This window comes from Ahaetulla prasina, chromosome 1, assembly GCF_028640845.1.
Source record: "Ahaetulla prasina isolate Xishuangbanna chromosome 1, ASM2864084v1, whole genome shotgun sequence".
In the NCBI taxonomy this organism is placed as follows: domain Eukaryota; kingdom Metazoa; phylum Chordata; class Lepidosauria; order Squamata; family Colubridae; genus Ahaetulla; species Ahaetulla prasina.
The window spans coordinates 69,444,109-69,469,998 of NC_080539.1; the positions used below are offsets into that span (position 1 = coordinate 69,444,109).

The 25,890-nt window shown below is 34.5% G+C and overlaps 1 protein-coding gene across 1 annotated transcript in view; it reads left to right on the plus strand.

Moving 5' to 3' along the window:
• The window catches only part of KIF6 (kinesin family member 6), a 138,041-nt gene that overhangs the window by 29,027 nt on the left and 83,124 nt on the right, over positions 1 to 25,890 (plus strand). The window contains exons 7-13 of the mRNA XM_058166959.1: positions 1,471 to 1,677; positions 2,685 to 2,828; positions 4,327 to 4,413; positions 7,228 to 7,331; positions 11,512 to 11,617; positions 13,114 to 13,255; positions 15,107 to 15,286. Coding sequence (XP_058022942.1) covers positions 1,471 to 1,677; positions 2,685 to 2,828; positions 4,327 to 4,413; positions 7,228 to 7,331; positions 11,512 to 11,617; positions 13,114 to 13,255; positions 15,107 to 15,286 — 970 coding nt within the window. The remainder of the gene's footprint in view (positions 1 to 1,470; positions 1,678 to 2,684; positions 2,829 to 4,326; positions 4,414 to 7,227; positions 7,332 to 11,511; positions 11,618 to 13,113; positions 13,256 to 15,106; positions 15,287 to 25,890) is intronic.

Genomic DNA, 25,890 nt, shown 5'->3' on the forward strand with positions numbered 1-25,890 from the left:
AATTATTATGCAATGTTTGCGTTAAACTAGACAAGTTTAAAAGTATCATTGCAGGGGTGAAATGCTCCCGGTTCGCACCGGCTCGCCCAATTAGGTAGCAATGGCAGCTGCTGGTTCGGAGGACCGGTAGCAAAAATCCCTGGCCCCGCCCCACCTGCCTCTACTGAGCCGCACCATCAGCAGAGTTTTTTTTTTTTACTTTTAAAAGTTTTTCTTCAGCCGAAAACATACCTTTAAAAGTAAAAAAAAAACCAACCCTCTGATGATCGGGGGGCTGAGCAGGCATCATCAGAACACTTTAATAGTTTTTTTAAAAAAAAACTCTTCAGCCGAAGGGGGAAAAAAGGAAAGGGGGGGGCTTTAAAAGGCTCCTCTGGCCATCCCAGCTGAGTTCCTCATCACCAGAACCTTAAAAAACATGTTTTCTACATGTTAAAACAATTATTTTAAGAGGTTCTGGGGCTGCTATGAGGGAACTTCAGCTGAGATCGTCAGAGGAGCTGACTTTAAAACTTTTTTCCCTCTGGCAATCCCAGAGGAGTTTCCTGATCCTAGCAGGCTTTTAAAATCACTTTTTAACAGCCCCCACTTACAAGAGCCCCCACCCATGCCCACCCAATGCCCCCCTCCTCACTTACCTATAATTACTGCTCTTTCGGGCTGGCAACGCCATGCTTTACTTCAGCTACTGAAGAAAAAAAAAAGCTTGCTTTGACTTCCTGCTTTGCTGGCTGAGGAACTCTGGGATTTGAAGTCCAAAATAAAATAAAAAAAATAAAATAAAATAAAATAAAATAAAATAATAATATAATATAATATAATATAATATAATATAATATAATATAATATAATATAATATAATATAATTAATATAATATAATATAATATAATATAATATAATAATAAAATAAAATAAAATAAAATAAAATAAAATAATAAAATAAAATTTGTGCAGCTTTCTGAGATTTGGTGTGTTTCTGTAGTGTTTCACTCTAACTACACAAACACACAAAATCTCACAAAGCTGTATGTGGCATTTTTTGTGTGTGTGAGTCAGTTGTGTTGTGTTGTGTGTGTGTAAAGTGTGAAAGTGTGAGGTTCCTGCTTGTTGCAGGGGCCATTTTGGGTGAAGTGCAGCTGCTTTTACATTGTGTGTGAGTCAGTTGTGTTGTGTTGTGCTGTGTGTGTGTAAAGTGTGAAAGTTGGTTTTTGGTACCTCTTATTATTTTGTATACTTCGTTTATTATTTTTATTATTTATTGTTATTGGCCACGCCCACCCATTCATCTGACCACCAAGCCACGCCCACCAATTAAGCCACGCCCACAGAACCGGTAGGGAAAATTTTTAGATTTCACCCCTGTATCATTGTGATCTGTTTTAACTTGAACCACTTTTTATTTCTAAAGGATCAGTAGCATTTAGACTGAGTATTAAAAAGTAAGGCTTAGGAAATTCTTTCTCTCACAGACTCCAATGAATCAAGCCTCCACGCGTTCACATTGCATATTCACCATTCATATCTCAAGCAAAGAACCAGGATCAGCAACAATTCGGCGCTCCAAACTACACTTAGTGGACCTGGCTGGTTCAGAGCGTGTTGGGAAAACTGGAGTCGGAGGCCAACAACTGACAGAGGCCAAATACATCAATCTGTCTCTACATTATTTGGAACAGGTAAAGTTAATCCAGTTTCCATTTTTTGTATTGTTATAATATTCATGTTCTCTTGCACTTGGCATTTGAACCACTTGGCATTTTGATTTAGGCATGGAACGTGATGAGTCTCAGGTAGCTACTCTGTAGCAAAATGTCTGTATTGTACCCTTTGATAGCCCTTCTTATTTAGAGATCAGTTTAATAACACATAATGAAATTTAATAATAGTAATTTTATATATAGATAGTTCTTGCTTAACTACCCTTGTTCACCTTCAAAGTTATCCATGTGATTTGGGCCAAATGCAACTGGCAGAGACAGCAAAGTAGTGGGCAGCCAAAAGGGCAGAGATGGGGAGGGAAATAGACAAGAAGGGGGAATGCAGTATGAAACCTGTACGCTTTGTGGCGAAGTAGATGGTAATCCATCTTCAGTGAGGATATTTTCCAAATCAAATGCTCATAATTTCCAAGGTGCTGGCTCTGGGAGGGAAAGGGACGATCCCAAATGCCCCAAGCACAAAACATTGAGTTTCATCAATCTAGCAAGATAATTGTGTGACTAATCATGCCGCCTGTGGTCTTCAGAGACTAAAAAATTATAACGAAGTTACAGTTTCTCATCCTTTAAATCTCATCCTTTAAATTCTCATCGTTTAAATATGGTGTCGAGATTGATGAAGTCTAGAAGATGCATAATTATGGAAGTAGATGTGTTGCAGTATTTTCTTCACTATTGTGCTCTTGCCAGTCTTTTCAAATCCATTGTCAAACAGAGTATGATGCTCCCTGAAAACATTCAGCAAGATTGAATAGTCAAAGTAATTGAAAACTTTCGTATAGATGAATAAGTTAATTTTGTTGGTCTACTTTTGTTATAAAACAATGACGTGATTGTGCCTAAACATAATTATCATGAAAAACACTAAATTTTAATGTATTATTTTTATAATAGGAAGCCTTCTAATTAAAAGCAAGACATCAGAGCTTACTAAGCTTTTCTAATATTACCTTCTAATATTTCAGGTGATCATTGCTCTGTCAGAAAAAAACAGATCTCACATTCCTTACAGAAACTCCATGATGACTTCAGTACTAAGAGACAGCCTGGGAGGGAACTGCATGACAACAATGATTGCAACACTCTCAGTAGAAAAAAGGAACATAGATGTATGGTTTCCCATTTCCCATTTTAATTGCTTTGATATTAATGTCACAATTTTTATGCTCAAGTTTCATTGCATAACTGATGCAGTATGATTAAACTCTGACAGTGACATAGCATTCTTAGAATAGTTTTTTTTTTCTCCATTTTTAAGGACTTGGCTATTTATTACAGTAACTACTGGAGTGCAGAACTAGACATAAAATTTAAAAAAAACAGTAGAAAAGAAAAAAACCAAAAGCTCTCTAATAAAAGAAATTATAAGTACATCTTGAATTTATTCACTCTCTCAATTGTCTCCCCTCTACCCCTCCTCCATATATATTCACACAATCTGTTTTTGTTGATACCACCTTTGTTGTTACCTGAAGTACCTGAAGGAAGATAGGAGGCTCTGAATAATGCAATATTTTGCTGTATGGTTGTACTGAACATTCAAAGCATTTCATATTCTTCACTAGAGCCTTATCAGAGGATTGCAGATGAAGAAAAAAATTAAATGGAGGAAAAGTTGATCTTTTTTTCTGAAGATTCCTTCAGGTTCTAGGATGAGATTTGGATTAAAAAAATCTCTTTTTCGTTGTATTTAATCAGATCCGGTGATAACAAGTAGCAAAAGTCATTGTGTGGATGTTTACAATACAGTTCATTTTATAAAGTTAATTATATTCAGTACATAGTAAAAGTCAGTCTGAATGTATCTTAATTCACATAATAATACATAATAGTCTTATGGCATTGTTTTTAAAACATTAACGCTAATAGAAATATAACTAAATTCCTTAAAACATTGAAGCAGAATAAAAAATATTCTAGAGCTGGTTAATAACTTTTTATACAAATAGTAGGTAATGCTGGTATAAACCATATGGTAGTGGATCATCAGCAATTTAAAAAGAAAATATGACTGAAATTAAAAATTAGTTAATTAGTTAATTAGTTTTGAAACTAGAGATAGTTAAAATTAACTGAATCTTACATTGCACTTTACATCACTGTTGATTTATTATTTATAAAATAATTTAGCATCAATCATGTACACAATTATAATTTTGAAATAATGTTTATAGAAATTAAAAGGATATAATACCAAATATTGATTTATTGCTGAAAATTGAAAACTCACCCACAGGTCCTTTGCTTTTTTGCCTTTACTCTTTAATCATTGAAATCTACTGTTTGATCAATTTTGTGTTCTTCATTAGCATCAACCTATTAATTAGTGAGTACAAAAAAAAATCTCATAATAATTTAGTTTTATGGAGAAATATGGGAGTGGATATGGGGCTGCTGTTTTTGCTTGCAAATGATACATGACATGTTATCTAATTCAGTCCTGAGATGCAATAGACTGAAACTATTTTTATCAATATACAATTTGTTTGGTGTTCATTTTTGTTGAAGCATATTAAGTCAATTTTAAAGATTGTTACTTTGATTCTTACATTGTAGAAAACGTATCTGTTTACATAGTGATAGGTTGAGGTTTTTTTTTCCTTTTAGGAATCTATATCAACCTGTAGATTTGCTCAGCGAGTTGCTGTTATTAAGAATGAAGCTATTCTAAATGAAGAAATTGATCCTGGATTGGTAAGGCTACTTAGTGACTTTTTATGATAACAGTACTGTATATAATATACATGACAGTGATTTCCATGTAATAATTTACATAGACTTCTGTAAAGCCTTTGATTCAGTGGTACACGACAAACTACTTCTAAAACTAAAATATGGCCTCACCGGATCCCTGCATAATTGGATAGCTGCATTCCTGTCAAACAGGTAACAAGTGGTCAAAATGACCTTTGTGATCATATTTGCATATGATCACATAAATTTACATAAATGACCTTTGTGATCATATTAAAAGCAAATGTGTTCTCTTCGCTGATGATGTAAAACTATTCAACACCACCAACAATGCTTCTACCCTTCAAAAAGACCTTGACTATGTGTCAGAATGGTCAAACAAGTGGCAACTTCAAATCGCAACCAACAAATGCTCTGTTTTACATATTGGCAAAAAAAAAATCAGAACATAAAATACAAGTTGGATGGACATGATCTTGTAGATGACCCTCACTCTGCAAGGACTTTGGAGTACTCATCTCTAATGATCTAAGTGCCAGAGCCGACTGTAACAACATTGCCAAAAAGGCATTAAGAGTTTTTAACCTAATCCTGCATAGCTTTATCTTTGGTAATATTGTACTGCTAACTAGAGCATACAAAACATTTGCTAGACCAATTCTTGAATACAGCTCATCTGTGTGGAATCCGCACTGCATATCAGACATTAATACAATTGAGATAGTCCAGAGATATTTCACAAGAAGAGTGCTACACTCCTCTACTCACAACAGAATACCTTATGCCACCAGACTTGAAATTTTAGGCTTAGACAACTTAGAACTATGCCGCCTTCGGTCTGACCTAAGCGTAGTATATAAAATTATCTATTGCAATGTCCTACCTGTCAATAACTATTTCAGCTTCAACCACAACAATACACAAACACACAATAGGTACAAACTTAAGGTAAACCGCACCAAATTTGATTGCAGGAAATACGACTTCAGCAACAGAGTGGTCAATGCTTAGAATGCACTACTTGACTGTGGTTTCTTCCCCAAACCGCCAATACTTAGACTGTCTACTGTTGACCCCATTCCTAAGAGGTCTGTAAGGGGTGTGCATAAGCGCATCAACGTACCTACCATCCCTGTCCTCGTGTCCCAGGAGTGAAATGTAAAATGTAAAATTTGTTACCACCGGTTCTGTGGCCTTGCCTTGGTGTGACTGGGTGGGCATGGCCAACTATTTTCTTTCTTTCTTTTTACTTTTAAAAGCATTTTTTCTACAAGCCTCTGATTATCAGGCAACTCAGCTGGGATCGCCAGAGAAGCCTTTTAAAAGCATTTTTTACAACCTCTTTGGCCGAAGAGGTTGTAGAAAAAATGCTTTTAAAGGGTTCTGACAATCCCAGCTGAGTTGCCTGATCGCTTAATAGTTAGCTTGGTGGTGGTGGTGGAGGTAATGTGACTGGGTGGGCATGGTCAACTATTTTCTTTCTTTTTTTTACTTTTAAAAGCATTTTTCTACAACCCCTTCGGCTGAAGAGGTTGTAGAAAAAATGCTTTTAAAAGCCTCTGATTATCAGGCAACTCAGATGGGATCACCAGAGAAGCCTTTTAAAAGCATTTTTTACAGCCTCTTCAGCCAAAGAGGTTGTAGAAAAAATACTTTTAAAGGGGTCTGACAATCCCAGCTGAATTGCCTGATTGCCAGAACCCTTTAAAAGCATTTTTTACAGCCTCTTCGGCTGAAGAGGTTGTAAAAAAAATGCTTTTAAAGGGTTCTGATGATCCCTGCTGAGCTGCGCGATCATCAGAGGCTTTTTTAAAAAAAATTTAAAAGCATTTTTTCGGCCGAAGAAAAAATGCTTTTAAAAGTAAAAAAAAAACCCTCTGATGATCGCGCAGATCAGCTGGGCATGGGGAGGGCAGGGATTTTTGCTACCGGTTCTCCGAACCACCCGCCGCCATCGCTACCGGATCAGGCGATCCGGTCTGAACCGGGAACATTTCACCCCTGTCATGTCCCCTTTTATTCATATCCATTTCATGTATTAATAATCATATTTATGCTTATATCTGTTACCTAATACATGCTTGACAAAACATATAAATAAATAAAATAAATTATTCCTAATAATGTTATTCATTTTGTCTCCTGCATCTGGTAGTGGAGGCCTGTTTATCACAAGTGATTAACAGTGTTGCGTACTCAGTACAACTTACATAGTGTTGTATTATTGTTATTAACAATAACTAAATATTTTCTTTAATATACAAAGTGATGTAATGTATAATATTTTCAATCACTAATATTAAGCAACCAGTTTGTTTTCATCTTTTGAAGTTTTGGGGTGTAGTTGTATGTAATGGTATATGTAGTGTAGCTGTATTTAGCTTGAAAATACGCTCCTGTATATTCAACAAAATTTTTCCCCCAGATACATGTTCAGAATATTGCCTCCTTAGAGAATAAAGATGGTGAAAATATATTACCCATAACTAATCCAGAACTATGTAGATATGCTATGAATCCAAATTCAAAGTGCTAAATCAGTAAAGATTTGAATCTCAGTTGTCTAGTGTTTATCATCTATGAAAGAAGTTTCTCTTCCCTCAAATCACAGTCCTTCATTTTTCCAAAACATGCTGTTATTTAAGTTCACAGTATTATTTCATTTCTATAAAAGAAAATGAAAAAAGTTTTATTTTTTGGGAGAGGGGGAGGGAATATAAAGATTAGCAATTTGGTCTATATAGAAAAGAGCATCACATAACTTCTAAATCAGACATTCATTGTTATTCAGTGTGATCCATTTTATATTTCCAGATGATTATGCGTCTGAAGAAGGAAATCCAGGAATTAAAAAATGAATTGGCCCTGGTGACTGGTGAACAAAGACATGAAGAACTCTCAAAAGAAGAGCTGCTAGAGTATTGTTTGCTTTTCTTTACGTCATCGTATTCTGAAATATTTTTTTTTTATTGGCATAATAAGCATGGGCATCCTAGTAGAATTTAGTTTCAAATAATACTTCAAATCAAGAGATATTTTAAACTTATCAGAATGAATAGTGAATTTAAAGCAGCTGTAGTATTTTCACCCTGCCTTATTAATAGTAAGGGAATAAGAAAAAGTGAAAGTTGTAAGATCTAGTTGCTATTTTACTATTATCAGACACAGATTTTGGCAGTAGATGTAAATTTCCACATGGACAATTTTCTTAGAAGTAATTGGGCAGAGTAAGTGAAGTGCGAGAATAACACTAATGGTCTAGCTGCTGTATTGAGCTATATGAGAATAATCAATTGATGAGGACCAAGAATGGGGCTGAACTATCAATTGTTAAATTACCTAGGGTAATGTGAATAACCTTTAAGGTTATTTATTTTGTTTAGTATTGAGTGCTATTTCATATTGAGTATTGAAATAAATGAAGTGAATCAGGCTTTTCCCCCCAAATATTTCTTTTGAGAAATACATATCAGTTGAGGAGAAGGTTCAGAGCATGCATAACTCAAAAAAGTATTTAGGGAATATTTGTAGCAATTAGCTGTGTTGCTAATTGTTATCAACAAATTTCTCATATGCTAAATCCCTGTTTGTAAATATTTTTTTGCAATAAAAGACTGCAGAGAGCATGATCAAAAATAACCCCAAACTTTCTGAATCCCATAATCTGATAAATCTATAATTACATAATTTGATAATTGTATTTAAGTCACTTCTCTCTGTAAACCTTTTCATTGTATTAGAGAACAGAATTCATCAACATTATTATCTTCATTTGGATTCTCTAGTAAAAGTGTGTGGATTTTATTATTATTTTGCTTATCTATCTCTAAAGAAATTCAAAATTGGGCCAAGGAGCAACAGCATTAAAAATTCTGCTGCAAAGATTTTTATTATAGACAATGAAGCCTATCTTGCAAAATTGAAAACACCAAGCTGTCAGAGAAAGAAAGTCTCCATACTAATTACTTGAAGCCTAAGATTATTACATTTCAAAAGAAGCTATTGAAGTTTTAATACATATACGTCTGCTGAAATAAAACTGAACAAATTATTATAAATTCCTTAGGATAGCTTTTTGAAAGTAAGAGGTTCTTGGAATGTACAAACTAATTCAGAAATACCCAAAGATAGCAATTTTACAATTTTAAGCAATTTTTCAAAAGTAGGGGGGAAATTACAGTATACTCCATCAGCCTGAAAAGTTTTTAATGTCAAAGTTATAGCCAATATGCAGTCACAAATCTGTTCATATAAAGACCCTCTGGAGACTGTAAACTAAAATTTGAATAGGCATGGTTTCTATGTCTTGTTGCATATCAAACATAGTGCTCTGTGTTGAAATAGGAATGATTTCAATCATGATCTAAATACTGATATTTTTTTGCTATTTCAATTTTTGGTATAATTTTTTTTTTCTGACAGAAATCTTTTGTTGGGTATGGAACATTTCAGCCTCAGTGATGGAAACCTGTAGAAATTAAAGTTACAGAGTTACTTCCAGGATGTTGATACACTGGTGTTATTCAAGGAAACATAACTACCATTTATGCAAATTGTAACTGCATCACATTTTTGTCCTGTATAGTTTGAGAAGCTAAATTTAATTTAGATTTGAATATACTCTCAGCATCATTCAAGGCATCAAGAATTTCTTAGAAATTGATGTGTATAAGGCAGTTGGATAAATAAATGCTTGCTTGCCCTTGCTGGGCAGCTAGTAAGTTGTTTACTTGCTTACTGAGGCAAGCTGGAGAGTCACATGGGACGGGAGAAGAAGAAGCTAAGTGAACTAATGTTTGCTGATGCCTGCAAACAGAAATGAGAGAGAGATTTCTGGGGGCGGGAATTGGAGGCGGTGCCTTACCCTACTGAGGCTCGGGGTTGGGAGGGACCTTCCGGAGTGGTTCTATTGGATTGAGTACAGCTAGTCCTCTACTTACAGCTGTTCATTTAGTGACCGTTCAAACTTATAACAGCACTGAAAAAGTGACTTATGACCATTTTTCACACTTATGACCGATGCAGCATTTTCATAGTCACATGATCAAAATTTGAATGGTTGGCCACTGGTTCATATTTATGATGGTTGCAGTGTCATATGATCACTTTTTGCAAACTTCTGATGAGCAAAATCAATGGGGAAGCCAGATTCAACCATGTTCCTAACTTAACATCTATAGTGGTTCACTTAACAACTGTGGCAAGAAAGTTGTAAAATGGGATGAAACTCACAACAACTGTCCCACTTGGCAATGGAAATTTTGGGCTCAATTGTGACTGTAAAGTGAGGACTACCTTTATTCAACAATCTCAGTTAACAATCACAAGAGAATTTCTTTTGTAAGTTCTGGCATTGTCTATGACCATACCGACTTACAATAGGAATTCCATTCCTAATTATGATTGTAAGTCAAGAACTCCCAGCAAATTGGAAAAAAAATAGCTTTAGCAACATTAACTAGAAATATTTTAATAAGCAAGAAAAAGAGCATATTTCCTTACAGATGTTTATTGCTTATTAATATCCACAACTTTTTTTCTTTATCATGTCAGTTAGATTTTAGTTCTTCATATATCACTAATTCAGTGAGATCAGAAGTGATAGGGCTTATTCAGAAAGACATTTATTTTTGAGTTCAAGAATTCCAAAAGAAAACATTTTGAACGGAATATCTTACTTTTCTTGTGAACATGCAGCACATACAGTGAAGTGTGTACTGTATATGACACAATGTATCAAGGTTCTGTAATAAAAAAGGAGGAACAGCCATACATAAATTTATACATAGTTTATACATAAGGTCAAAGTGAGGGCTTCCAAAATTCCTTCATGAGTTAGTTAAATCTCTTTGCTTCCATCATATATATGTTTTAAATATAATCTTCCTACATATGGAAAGAGTAATTTACTATTTTAAGTTACTTTAAAATATTTAACTAAAATAAAAGTTTTTATTAAAACTGTTTGAACAACTTTACAAATATCTAGCAATGAAGAGTGGTATCTATATACTTTGTCCTTCAAGGACATGTAGGAGAGAAGTTAGTCATATTGAAGACCAAAATCCATCACGTTAGCCATGTACAAACACTACAGCAAACAGTTATTCAAGGCAGGTACAGATCTAAAATCTACTATGCTAATTACAGGAAGACACAAACTAGAAGAATGGTCTTAATGTAGATAAAGGTCACTATATCCAACAAAATAGTTCAGTCACAGGTTCTGCAAAATGGGCTGAGGTGAACATTATTTCCATCAAATATTAGTCTCTGATACTGATACTTTATAAAATTTTCAGAAAAAGATCTATTTCCAGATCAGTTATGCTCATTATCTTAACTGCCTCCTGAGGAGGCCATCTCTTCCAGGAAGGCCTACTTGACAGTCTGACAGCTGTCTACAGTGCACATGTTCCTCACTTGGCCCTACATTGATTTTAGAAATCATCAATATATGCAAGACTATTTAACAGGATTACTTTCAAGTGCTTAAAGATTCAATTCTGTGGACCATTAATTATAAATAAGTCTAAATGAAGAAAATATAACTTTATTTGGTTAAAAATATACTTGATATATCATGTATTTCTGCGGAGTTAGAATTTATTGGACGGAACATTGCTATTTTAAAAATATATAATTTTATTTTAAAAAACAACACCTCTTTAATGTTTTGTTTAGACGTAAGCAGTAAATTTGCTTTCTATGCGTTGGAACCAGAGTTTGTTTCCTGCAGATAAGAAGATTCTTTCCAGCCATAGGTGACTTTTGATCTAAAGAAAAAAATTCCAGTGATACATAGAAAAATGCAGCTATTTTTGTTAACTGGTTTTCCCACTCTGTTTTCCACTGTCATCCTCAAAGTTTGTTCCAAAGATCTAGAATCCCCAAGAACTGAAACAGCAGGTATAAATTTTAAAATACTGTTTTTCCTGCTTCCCATTTTGCTGAAATTCCATTTGCAGAAAGTTCATAGTTGTGATAAACTAGCAGGAATCTGGAGTTTAATATTTATATTTGATTTGTTCTTCTGAAGAGTTATATATTTTCTTCAAGGTAGCTTTTTATTTTGTTTGTTTTATCATGTATATTTAGATTAGATGAGCAAGTTAAAGAATTTCTGGAAGATATTGATCGTGAAAACATTTTGGAAATTGGGCCTGATATGCGGAAGATCAAATACTGTTTCAGTCATTTAAAGGTATGTTTAATTGTGTTTTAACACATTAACAAATGCACTGTATTTGATTTATTAGGCAATTTTAAAAGAGAAGAGGAAGTATGTGTTTCTAATTAGAGCCTAATTAATATATATATTAAATAAATTATGTTTTTCTTGTAGCAGTAATAAGATTTACATATTGTAAACGAGAAAATCACAATTTTCTATGTGATATTTGATATAGGAAACTAGAGTTATTAATCTAAGGATAAGGTTAGGGTTATTTATTCACATGCTCTTCCTTTTTGTATGAACTTTGTTCTTAGTATTTTAAAAGGTTTCCTGTTACATGTAAAACAGTGAAATACTGCTTATTTAATAAGCAGTAGCTGAAAAAAGCTGGAAACTTTAATTTAAAGAATGTGCAAAGTATTTATACCTAAATTTCTAAGTATTCCTTCTTAAATAAACCATTATTTATTTAGACAGGAAATAAAGTTATCTAAAGCAACTCCATAGTTACCTTATGTCATATTTTATATTCTTGGACATTATTTTAAAACTATTCAATTATTTGTAAAAAAAGTCATTTCCCCCCGCCTCCCAGACCAAATTGAAAAAGGCAGTTGGGTGGGTAAATTTCATAGGGAGTTTAATTAATTTGTTCGAACTTATATGCCATACTAAAGAGAATTTAAAGACTATATTAACAAAAACAGTAATTTATAACTATTCTACAATTTGTGGTTGTGCTTTAGGGTTTTTGTGTGTTGTTATTTGATTATGAGCCATCAAATCAGTATTGCCTCTTAGCATCTACAAGCATACAGTATGTTTTTCAATAAACTTTTAAATAAAGATATATGTTTTAAAAATTAAGTAATTAACTGAAAGTTAATTTACATATTCACAAATGTTAAAAGTACTGTTGAGGCCAAACGACATAGTTGTTGTTAAAAAAAAAAGATCAGTATATTTTATAGGAAAACAAGTAGAGGAACAATTTTAAGTTTAAGAAAGAGGAATTGAATCTTTGAAAAGAAAGAGAGTCAGAATCTTAGGAAGGATGACTGTATAGTTGACCAAAGGAGAGAAGGTACATGAAAATTATTCTGATTTGTTTAAAAGAGAGGAAGCTATTAAAACTATACTGTTTTCCCCAAAATAAGATATCCCCTGATAATAAGCCCAATCGGGCTTTTGAGTACATGTGCTAAAATAAGCCTCCCCCCCAAAATAAGCCCTCCCCCAAAATATTTAAACACAGAGCTGGAAATCAGGTAAGACAGCAAGAAGAGCCCCATCTTAATCCATGCACCCCAAAATAATAAGACCTCCCTGAAAATAAGGCCAAACGTTTATTTTGGGGTTCAAAAAATATAAGACAGGGTCTTATTTTCGGGGAAAACACGGTAGAGGGAAATCTTTACAGTAGCTTGGCATCACAGCACTACAAATTTGTCAAATTTCTTCCTTATAGAAAATGAAGAAATGAATTACTAATTAAAATAACCGTATTGTTTTTGTTTAAACAGAGACTGGTAAATGATGCAAAACTTCCTGGCAATCAATTACTTGGACCAGATGTTCAGGAAGATAAAAGTGCTAATACGGTAATTGGCAGTGAAGAGTTAAAGAAATTGAAGGATCTTTTGCAGCAACGAGATAATGAAATTAGTATCCTTTCTGAAATCTTCATTGGATAAAAATCTAGTTGCTATTCCTGTGACATATCTGTTTCTGTAAGGAATATGGCAAGATTACTTTCTGTGCTTTGCCTCATGACCTCGGGTCTCTTCCAAAATGTTCAACAATCCTCAAAAGCAGATTGGGGGGGGTGCTATAGGAGGAGTATACTTTATTGCAAAATGCTTTATAATTCAATGTATAATACTTTTGATTTAATAATAACATGAAAAGGTTTCAATATTGTTAAGTGAATATAATGAAGCTGAATACATCTATTTTCAGTGACCATTTGCTCAGTCTGGAACAGCTTGCCCTCTGAGGTCAGGATGACCCATGCCTTGTTAAAACTCAGGAATGCAGTTAGAATCATTTTGGAGAGAAAAGCAGCCAACATCTTATGGGGAGAGGGCTGGGTTGTGTTGATTTAGCCAGATAGGGTACTATGATGATGAATTGCTTTTATTGATGTTTTCACTATTTTGAAATGTAAACTCATCAGAATCAGTCAAGGAAACTACAAAGATACATTCTTAATATTCTATTTAAAGTTTGGGTATAACAACTGTAATCTGTATTTCTGATCAAACTGTATGTTTTCGTTGACATAATCTCAACATAGTACAAAGTTAAACATGACATTCAAATGCTGGTGAGCTTCCAGGTTTAATTATTTTGTATCTTGACAAAACTCCACACTGATGTATTAAAGAGCCATGGTGGCTCAGTGGTTAGAATGCAGTATTGCAAACATTTGAAGAAAAGAGCAATATGGCAAAGTATTAAACATAGAGATGATTCTATTGGCTCAGTCTGCTTTAGTATTGTGTAACAGTGAGTGGCACAAAATATACTGTGCAAGTATGAGGAAGAATATCAACAATGTTAACTAAATATCAGTATATATAAACAGGGGTCTCCAACCTGACAGCTTTAAGACTTGTGGACTTGTGGACTTCAACTCCCAGAATTCCTCATCCAGCAAAGCTGGCTGAGGTATTCTGCGAGTTGGAATCCTGAACTCTTAAAGTTGCCAAGGTTGAAGACCCCTGTACTAGAAAATAGTATCCCATAATCAGTAAGGATATTGAAGCTGAAAATGATTGGATAGTTCATCAAGGCAAGGATCTTAAACCTATCTCCAAGTCAGCTATGAAATAGTTAAAGGAAAGAAAGACTAAAAAGTTTTGGAATGGCCTTAATAGCCCCAACAGTTGAATATTATTGAAAATCTTGGGAAGATGTTAAATATGGACTGGGTGCAAAGATACCCAGAATAATTCACAAGAAAAAGTGTGGGATAAAATCCCAAACCAAATATCGAAGTTCATATTTATCCATAAAATATTGGTTGAAAATCAAATATTTTAAAATTTCATATTTTTATTTGTTTTCCTTGTTCCATTTACAATGAGCTAATAATAGAAGCAAATGTTCCATTTACAATGAGCTAATAATAGAAGCAAATGTATGGTTTGACACTTTTCAAATATTAGATAGTATTTTATTATAATTGTAGAGATTTTTGTATTACCTCCTATACAAAAGCACCCAAAGCTTCACGTATCTTGATTTTCCACATACTGTACTGTTTATGTTTGGAGTGTGGTTAGAGCAGATACACTGGTTTTCTTAGCCATAACCAGCTTTAAGAATAAGTTCAGTGTGATACTGTAAGCTAATATCACGAGGACAGAAGAATGGGGAATCAATTGATCAATATAATAAAACATACCAAATAAGTATTCCTGTTCTGTGTAATTAGCAGTCTTTTTACATAAACATACTTGTGCTAATTATCATTACAAAGTATTTTAAAGCTTTCCTTAATATAAATATTAGCTATTTTAGTAAATATGTTAAAGAAAGAAAAAAGGAAAACACAAGATGCCCTTCATCTCAGTGCTTCATCCAAGGAAATATCAGCTACAGAAAGTTCCCTTGATTTGAAAAACATGGAGACTGAGCAGATGTTGCCTGTCATTTTGGAAACAGAATCTAATTCTCACTCGAAAAGCCGAGGTCAGTCATACAATTTATTCTTAAATATTGAATTATGGCATAACTATCTTTGAAGGACTGGATACTGTGTGGAATAAGAAGACTGAAAATAGCATCTCTATGTAAATTATTTGTTCATTTGTTTATACTGTGAATATACAAAAAATGTTGCCTAGGCTTCTCAGTATCATAAATAATTTTCATATTGAGAGAAGAAGCATTCTTCTCTAAAAATATATAACTAAAAAAACTGTCTCTGTGAACTACGCTGTCATCAGATAGGCATTTCAGTATATAACTCCAATGAATTTCAGCATCTAGACATCTCTGGAAAGGGAAGAAAATTACCATAGGCACTGCCACAAATAACTAGTATAAGAATCTACAGAAAGTAACAAAATGGTTACACAAGTCATAAACGTCTACCTTGAAGGACATTGCCTCTTGGTGAAGTTTTCTGGAAAAAATGCATGATAATGGCAAATTGACTGCTGCAAGACACCTCAGATAAATTATGAAATGTTACATTGGGTCAGCCAGTCACAAGATACATATAAGATTGTACCTGAGTCTCATGCCAAATACTTAACAAATTATTTGCTTCTATACTGTAATACATTATAAGACACCAAGGAAACTAGGGAACTTTCACAACACTTTCTCAAATATAAAGGTAAAAGTTCCCCTCGCACATATGTGCTACTTGTTTCCAACTCTAGGGGGCGGTGCTGATCTCTGTTTCAGAGCCGAAGAGCCAGCGCTGGCCGAAGACATCTCGGTGGTCATGTGGCCAGCATCACTAAACACCAAAGGCACACGGAACGCTGTTACTCAAGTATAGATAGAAACAAAAACTACACACAGACACACAATGTGAACCTGGGAGATATATCAAGGAAAGGAAGAAGGCAGTATAGTAAGAGGTTCTAGCACTTTTAAAAAAAAGAATATTTGTTCATGATAAATTGATTTTACGTAAACATAAATTATTTAAGGTGATAGAGCCACGACTGCAAAATGAAAATACATTTGTTTTTATATTGGTTGCTGAGGCCAAGTTTATATAAATATTTTGTGGTCTAAAATGAGCAAATAATAGTGTAGCACTTGCAGTGCCATGTTTACCATCATACCTCTAAATGATTCTTGATACAACCAGACCTTTTATATAAATATGCCAGCATGTCAGCATTCTTAGAAAATCTCAGGGTGAGTCTGCCAGAATTTTGCAAGATTAAGTTTTCTTACAAGATTTGAGATGGGGCAGTTGGTTAGTTTGGAAGAAATGGGTAAGTTGTCTGGCACCCACAATTTCAATAACCTAACACCACTCCTTAACATCTGTTGACTCATATTAGGGACAACCCTGCTGAATGATAAATTGAAGCCCAGTCATATATCATTTTATTTTTCAGTAAATTCAAAGTAATTAAGTTCACAGATTTCAGTTACTTTGATTGCAAACCTCAATTAATTAAAAGATTTAATTTGTCCTGCAAGACACAATTACTTATTTTTGATTCATTTTTTTTCACCACCAGTACTTATTAATGAATATAGTACAGCAATTTACCGTAGGACTATAGATTTTAGAGTAATATTTTTAAGCATTTTTAATCCCACTCTTATTATTTTTATAAATAACTCAAGGCCTCCCTCTTCCTAACAGCAATCCTGTGATGTGAGTTGGGCTGAGAGAGTGACTGGCCCAAAGCCACTTAGCCAGCTTTCATGCCTAAGGTGGGACTGGAACTCACAGTTTCCTGATCTCTAATTTAAATACAGTAGCATAATGCAATTACCATACTAGATTAAATATAAGGTGCAAAATATTGTAATTATGTAGTATTTTGATTACTAAAAGGGTTGCCACTGGGCTCTTCTTGAAAGTTCAGATCTAACTCTGGATAGCAGTGTGACCCAAATCTGTTTTAAAGAAAACTCTTTAGCTCAATAGGACTTACCTTTCATTAAGTCCAAATTTATTTAAAAAAATACATTATTTGACTATTTGACGTGAACAGACAAATATTTTCTTTGGCTGAAAAAATGCTTTTGAAAGTAAAAAAGAAGAAGAAGAAGCCTCTGATGATTGCGCGGCTCAGCTGGGATCGTCAGAGGCTTTTAAAAACCTCTTCAGCCGAAGAGGTTGTAGAAAAATGCTCTTAAAAGGCTCCTCTTGACGGTCCCAGCTGAGTTGCCTGATCGTTAGAGGCGTTTTTTTTTTCTTTTAAAGCCAAAAGAAAAATGCATTTAAAAGTAAAAAAAAAAAGTTGGCCATGCCCACCCAGTCACATTACCACCACATCAAGCCACCACCACATAAGTGGTAGTAACAAATTTTACATTTCACCCCTGGACTGTCCTGATTATCCAAAGAGAAAGAAAAATTGAATAGTTCAAAAAACGCTGTTTTAAAACACCCCATTATACAAATCCTGTTTGTTTAATAACCTATTCATGAATTAGTACACTGTTGAGATACTTATTTGTGTTGCAGAGATGGTTGATTTAGCTTAAATTAAACTACATAGTCTAACCATAGTATGTTGTTTTAATACTTGTTTGTATAGTCCATATATCATGAAAAGTTCTCTGGCAAAAGTAAATAATTGCTGCTGCTTTTGTTGATGGCTCCTGAGAGAAGCCATGTATTGTTATAGCTTTCTTTTCTCCTTTCTTTATTCTAGTCCTCATTCTCCAAAATATAGAAGCTCTTTTTAGAAAATAATGCAGGCAAGGTCCCAATGTTTTCCTGTTCTATGGCACTCAATCAGAATAAAGCTTTGTTTAGAGCTGGGAATCCTCCTTCCCTTTGCACTCCCTCCTCCCTCCTCTCTCTCTCTCTCTCACACACACACACACACACACACAGACTTCTAAAGTCGATTGGCACAATGCTAAGCAAACACAGCAGTGGGTCAAGGGTGAAGGGCTAGGAACCTGGCAGGTGAAAGGTTGAGCGACATGAAAGGCAAAGACCACAATTGTTTTAAGAAAGAAGCTTTAGCAGGAGGGGGATGGAGGGTGTTTTAAGTTTTGGCAAACAGCCAGGCCAACTGTATTGGAGAAGGTCACACAACTGGCCTTAACATTTTAGCTGCTGTCTTTTTCCTCACACTTGGGTTTAATGATATTAGAGATCCTTATTGCCCTGCCAAAAAAAAAAAAAAAAGAGCCACCCCAACGCCTATGAAAATTAACCTTCTCTGCCAAGACACACTGTGCAGGGTATTTTCACTATTGGTGTGCATACAGGCTTAGATTTGTGCTGGGTTCTTAGTGCTTAGAGCACTGACCTTCAGAGGCACCCTGGTCCCTTGGAAGCTAAAGGAGGACTCATTTTCATGCTTGCAGTTGTATTGTCAATTTCTGTGAGACAATGTTGTTGAAGTAACTCACTCACTCATTCATTCATTCATTCATTCCTTGTGTGTCCAATCACACTTAGCCAATAAAAATTCTATTCTATTCTATTCTATTCATTCATTCATTCATTTTATTTTGTCAAATACATATTAAATAATTATATAAATATAAGCATGAATTGAATACATAAAAGGAATACAACTAAAGGGAACATTAGGACAGGGACGGTAGGCACGCTTGGTGCTCTTATGCACGCCTTACAGACCTCTTAGGAATGGGGTGAGGTCAATACTAGATAGTCTTTGGTTAAGGCTTTGGGGATTTTGGGAAGAGACCAGAGTCAGGTAGCACATTCCAGGCATTAACAACTCTGTTACTGAAGTCACATTTTCTGCAATCTAGATTGGAGAGGTTCACTTTTAAGTTTGAATCTATTGTGTTCTCGTGTATTGTTGTGGTTGAAGCTGAAGTAGTCATTGATAGGAAGTACATTGTAGCAGATAATTTTATGAGCTATGCTCAGGTCATACCAAAGGCGGCGTAGTTCTAAATTTTCTAAAGCTGGGAATCCTCCTTCCCCCTTTTGCACTTTTATTGTTTTTCGTTCAAATAAATATTCATGTTATTTTACTTGGCTCTATCTTTATTTTTTACATTGACCAGTAGCTGCCTCATTTCCCACCCTCGGCTTATACTCGAGTCAATAGTTTTTCCCAGTTTTTGTGGTAAAATTAGGTGCCTTGGCTTATATTCGGATCGGCTTATACTCGAGTATATACGGTACTTATTTTTGATTCATTTTTTTTCACCACCAGTACTTATTAATGAATATAGTACAGCAATTTACCGTAGGACTATAGATTTTAGAGTAATATTTTTAAGCATTTTTAATCCCACTCTTATTATTTTTATAAATAACTCAAGGCCTCCCTCTTCCTAACAGCAATCCTGTGATGTGAGTTGGGCTGAGAGAGTGACTGGCCCAAAGCCACTTAGCCAGCTTTCATGCCTAAGGTGGGACTGGAACTCACAGTTTCCTGATCTCTAATTTAAATACAGTAGCATAATGCAATTACCATACTAGATTAAATATAAGGTGCAAAATATTGTAATTATGTAGTATTTTGATTACTAAAAGGGTTGCCACTGGGCTCTTCTTGAAAGTTCAGATCTAACTCTGGATAGCAGTGTGACCCAAATCTGTTTTAAAGAAAACTCTTTAGCTCAATAGGACTTACCTTTCATTAAGTCCAAATTTATTTTAAAAAATACATTATTTGACTATTTGACGTCAACAGACAAATATTTTCTTTGGCTGAAAAAATGCTTTTGAAAGTAAAAAAGAAGAAGAAGAAGCCTCTGATGATTGCACGGCTCAGCTGGGATCGTCAGAGGCTTTTAAAAACCTCTTCAGCCGAAGAGGTTGTAGAAAAATGCTCTTAAAAGGCTCCTCTGACGGTCCCAGCTGAGTTGCCTGATCGTTAGAGGCGTTTTTTTTTCTTTTAAAGCCAAAAGAAAAATGCATTTAAAAGTAAAAAAAAAAAGTTGGCCATGCCCACCCAGTCACATTACCACCACATCAAGCCACGACCACATAAGTGGTAGTAACAAATTTTACATTTCACCCCTGGACTGTCCTGATTATCCAAAGAGAAAGAAAAATTGAATAGTTCAAAAAACGCTGTTTTAAAACACCCCATTATACAAATCCTGTTTCTTTAATAACCTATTCATGCATTAGTACACTGTTGAGATACTTATTTGTGTTGCAGAGATGGTTGATTTAGCTTAAATTAAACTACATAGTCTAACCATAATATGTTGTTTTAATACTTGTTTGTATAGTCCATATATCATGAAAAGTTCTCTGGCAAAAGTAAATAATTGCTGCTGCTTTTGTTGATGGCTCCTGAGAGAAGCCATGTATTGTTATAGCTTTCTTTTCTCCTTTCTTTATTCTAGTCCTCATTCTCCAAAATATAGAAGCTCTTTTTAGAAAACAATGCAGGCAAGGTCCCAATGTTTTCCTGTTCTATGGCACTCAATCAGAATAAAGCTGGAAGGGACTTTGGAGGAGGGGTGAAATCTAATTTTTTTTGCTACCGGTTCTGTGGGTGTGGCTTGGTGGGTGTGGCTTGGTGGGGGTCATGTGACTGGATGGGCATGGTTATGTGACTGGGGGATCAAAAGACAGAAACTCACTAACAATGTCTGCTGGAGCAGAGTTGGACTAGTTGACCTCCAGGTCCCTTCCAGCCCTGGATTATCCTCTGAAGTTGCCTCTAGTGCCAGGTTTGTATTCCTTCCTTCCTCTCCTCTCTTCCTTCCTTCCTTCCTTCCTTCCTTCCTTCCTTCCTTCCTTCCTTCCTTCCTTCCCTACCTCCTTTCTTTCTCTCTCTCTCAAAAACGAACCCCCCCACACACCCCGTTTTTCCTTCCAGCAGGCTTCAGGGAAGCTTCAGGGAAGCCTGCTGGGAGGAAAAATGGACTCTCCCCCTGTTTTTTGGCTAGCACCCAACTGAGCCGCGCAATCATCAGAGGCTTTTTTTTACTTTTAAAAGCATTTTTTCGGCCAAAGAAAAAATGCTTTTAAAAGTAAAAAAAAAAACCTCTGATGATTGCGTGGCTCAGCTGGGCATTGGTGGGGGGGGGCAGAGATTTTTGCTATCGGTTCTCCGAACCACCCACCGCCATCGCTACCGGATCAGACAATCCGGTCTGAACTGGGAGCATTTCACCCCTGCTTTGGGGGTTTGCTAGTCCTGCCCCCTGCTTATACCATTTCAGATAAGTGACTGTCCAGTCTCTTCTTAAAAACCTCCAGTGATGAAACACCTAAAACTTTTGAAGGCAAGCTGTTCCACTGGTTAATAGTTCTCACTATTAAGAAGTTTTTTCTTAATTCCAGGTTGCTTCCCTCCGTGATTAGTTTCCATCCATTGTTTCTTGTCCTGCCCTCTGGTGCTTTAGAAAATAAATTGACCCCCTCCTCTTTGTGACAGCCTCTCAAATACTGGAATACTGCTATCATATCCCCCCTAGTATTTCTTTTCAATAGACTAACCACACCTAAATCCTCTAACCGTTCTTCATATGTTTTAGTCTTCAGGCCTTTGATCAACTAGTTGCTCTTCTTTGCACTTTTTCCAAGGTCTCAATATCTTTTTTGCAATGTGGTGACCAAAACTGGATGCACTATTCTAGAGTGGTTTTACTAAAGCGGTACTAATAATCACATGATTTTCATTCTATGCTTCTTTTTATACAACCAAGGATTGTTAGCTTTTTTGGCACTGCTGCCACATGCTGCTGACTCATGTTTTAAGTGATCATCCAAATTCTCATCACTGAACTTTGGGACTCCATCTGATCCTATCACAATATTGATCAGAAACGCAGTGTTTGATTTCTATGTAGTAAAAAGTAATAAAAAAATCTGTGATGTAGAAATAAATCTAGATGCACAAATATCAGAATTTGTTAGACTCAAAAGTGGAATGTTATGATTTTCTTTGGGAATATAAATATTTTTTTGAAATATGGAAAAACCGACGTTGAATTGAAAACCTCAATTGGAGTTGAGGTTTTCTAGACAGAAATATTTTTGGCTTATAGTAGGTTTATTTAATTAACCAGATATTGGTTCAGAACTATTTACATCTATCTCAGTATGCTTCATGTGAAAAAAGCATTAAAAAGGATAGAATGTTCAGTAGTTTCCATACTGTATTCTATACTTTTTTTTATCTTAACCAAAATAGACAAAAGAATTCAGATAGCAGATAGATAGGCAGGTATTTGAAAAATAATTATATTTTATTAGGAAAGTATGCTTTGCTTAAAAAATCTTGATAGTCCATGAATCCATGCCAATAAATAAATAAGTAAAATAAATCCTTGCCTAAGCGATGTGCTAAAATGTCATATTTTATATTCATAATACATTTTCTTATTTTGTCTTTTGGAATTTCCCTCCCCACCCCCCTGAAAACTATTCAGATGCAGGGAAGGAGTTAAAGATTTTGTCTAACACTCCAGGAAAATTGGCCAAACCCAAACACACTATGTTATAGTTTAGTATAAGGTTCTTGATTTCATAGAAATGTGAGCATAAATTCTAAACGTTAGATTTAAAAAAAATATTTTATTGATTTGGTAAAAAATATTACAGAATATACATTCTGACATTACAGTTCTAAAAATGTATCCTGTATAAGGGACATTGGCATAATATTTAAGCACTCTTAGCATTCTGTTGTACTGGCTATGATACCCAGCATAGTTCATATTCATTAATACATGTTTCAGGATACTGTGCTTGATAGGTTGAAATCTTGGGTTTAGAAAACTTAGAACTTAGAACTCCGCCGCCTTCGACAGGACCTGTGTTTAACTCATAGAATCATCTATTGAAATGTCCTTCCTGTTAAAGACTACTTCAGCTTCAATCACAACAATACAAGAGCAAACAATAGATTTAAACTTAATGTTAACCGCTTCAATCAGATTGCAGAAAATATGACTTCTGTAACAGAGTTGTTAATGCTTGGAACACACTACCTGACTCTGTGGTTTCTTCTCAAAGTCCCCAAAGCTTTAACCAAAAACTGTCTACTATTGACCTCACCCCATTCCTAAGAAGTCTGTAAGGGGCGTGCATAAGAGCACAAACGTACCTACCGTTCCTGTCCTATTGTTTCCTTTCATTATATCCAATTAATATAGTTATTACATACTTATGCTTATATATATGCTTATATATTATATAGTTACTTTCATGCTTATGCTTATATATACCGTTGTGACTAAATAAAAAAATAAAAAAATAAATATTATTTTATAATACTGTCCGCTGAAAATTTTGCAAAAGTAGCTTGAAACTAAACACTCAATGGCAAAAGATTAATTAAAACACAATTGAAACAGTATAGGTTTTTTTCCTGTACTCTATGAACTTAAGCTCCATTAATTTCTTGAAATGGAGGTCATGAAAAAATGTAAATCAAGATGACATTTCCAGACTTATTCGTGACAATCAGTTTTGCGAGCATGAAGGTTTCTAAATTAGATTAAAACTGCCAGTTTAGGGGCGACCTTAATCTCCTCTAAAACCTTAGGGAATCTGAAGCATTTTAACTTTTTAATTAATTGCTGTAATCTGCTTCAACTGCAACATTCTTTTAGAGTTTTCTGTAATGACCAGATGAGTTTAAAGGGAAGAGAAAGTTAAAAAGATTCATGGAACCTCATAGAATGTTTCATGTTTCATCTAGCTTGGCTATTTAAAGAATAATTGTTTTTCTACAGTAATATTGAAAAATTAGTGAGAAATATTTATGTTGTTTTTTTACTGGTATGACTTGATTTACTTAATGACATTTATGTCTCATGAAATATCTACATAAACTACTGGTAATACATTTTGGAAAAACTGAAGACACCAATTTTCTATATTATCTAACATCCAACAATCACACTAATAATTTCCACATTTTTAAACATCTACAAATCACCAGAGTCATATTTATTGACCCTTGTTTTAAAATAATGATGTATCAATTCAGTTGTACATATAAATTGCTAAATAAATATGTTCTCTTGATTTTAATATTTTTCCTTCTCATATAATGAAAGTGGCAGCTTTTTGTACAACCACTTTCAAGAAATATTCTACATGCTAGTTCCCATGACCCTTTTGACATGACAAGTCACTACAAGTTGATTCTATCATACAGCTTGGATCAAATGAAGTAGTTATGGAATAATAAAATATACCAAAAGTGCAAGTGATGACATTATGACTGAACTTATTTTTTAAAGCCTTTTAATATTGAGTTGAAAATGCTTGTTTGGGGAAGCCATTATATGATCTACAGTAAATGTATTATATGTTATTTAATTTTGCTATATTAAAATACAGTTCAAAGATTCATTCAAGGAACTTTTTCAATTAGCTTTTATGGACATTAAAAATTCTGTGTTTCACAATAATAATTGTACACATAAATGACAGTCATAAAGGGTTTCTAATTCTCATGCAGGAGAATTTCTCAACTCTTAATTTCCAGCAGCTTCCGTCACACCAAATGTTTTATGAATCTAGAACCAGCTTTGTGGATAAATAAGGGCTTGAAGGAAACCTCACTGTTGCCTGTTGATAGACAAGTTTTCCTAACTGCGTTAGCTTATTGATTATTTAATTGTAGATTCAATAAAAATATAAAGCTCCTTCAATATATGGCTGAAATTTGATGTGCATGTTCCATGCCATATCAAGTTTTGTCTCAAAACAAAGGCATTAAGCATATTAAAACATGAGTGGGGAAAAACATTTTTATTAAGCTAGTTGAATCCTTCAGACAGGCTGGTTAAAATGTTACTAAATTATGTTCTATTTAGTAATGCATTAATGTGCAAATAGTGACCTCTAATTAATTATACCGAGGGGGAATCTTTGCATCAGAATCCACACTCCAAAAATGAGCAGGCCAGGACAATTTTTTTTATTGAATTAATATTTTACTGTTAAAATTAATTGCTTCAAAGAGAAAATATTTAATTTATATGGATATTAATTCCCCATCTGAATATACTAGTCATTCTATCTCACAGGCAGAAACCATTCTCACACACATAACACAAGTATGCAAACACACAGTACACACAACCCTCATGTCTTCCAACAGAAACAGCAAAAAGGAAGAAATACAAAAGAAATGAATAAAGGAGAGGGGGGTATTGTATTGAAAAAAATGTTTATATTGTATCAGAAATCTCCCCCTACCTCCATACCCCTTGTGTGTGTGAAAGAGAGGGAGAGGGAGAGAGATATTTCTGATACAATATAAACATTTTTTTGGGTTTGGATGTGGTAGCAACACTGGGTGGGGCTCATGAAGTTCTTGCGGTTTTGACTTCAGATTTGCTTCTATCTATTCCTACTAGTTTCTGCCAACTGTGACATGCTTTAATCCAGCCCAGCTTTCCTCTTTGTACCTACTAATTTGGGGGCTTTTAAAGTGTGTGTCCATATGCATGAAGTCATTGCCTGAGATTCTAAAATTGGCCAAGACAGCCTATTCTTATTCTTGTTTACTCTGATTATGCTGCAAGTCAAAGATAGGGTTTTATTTCTGTAATTCAGTTTCTATAATAAATAGATTTTCCACTTCTGTTATTTTAACTGCAATGTTGCTGGCCATCTTATCTTATAAGAACCTTATTTCTTAGCTCTAAAATTATGATACTATGTGAAA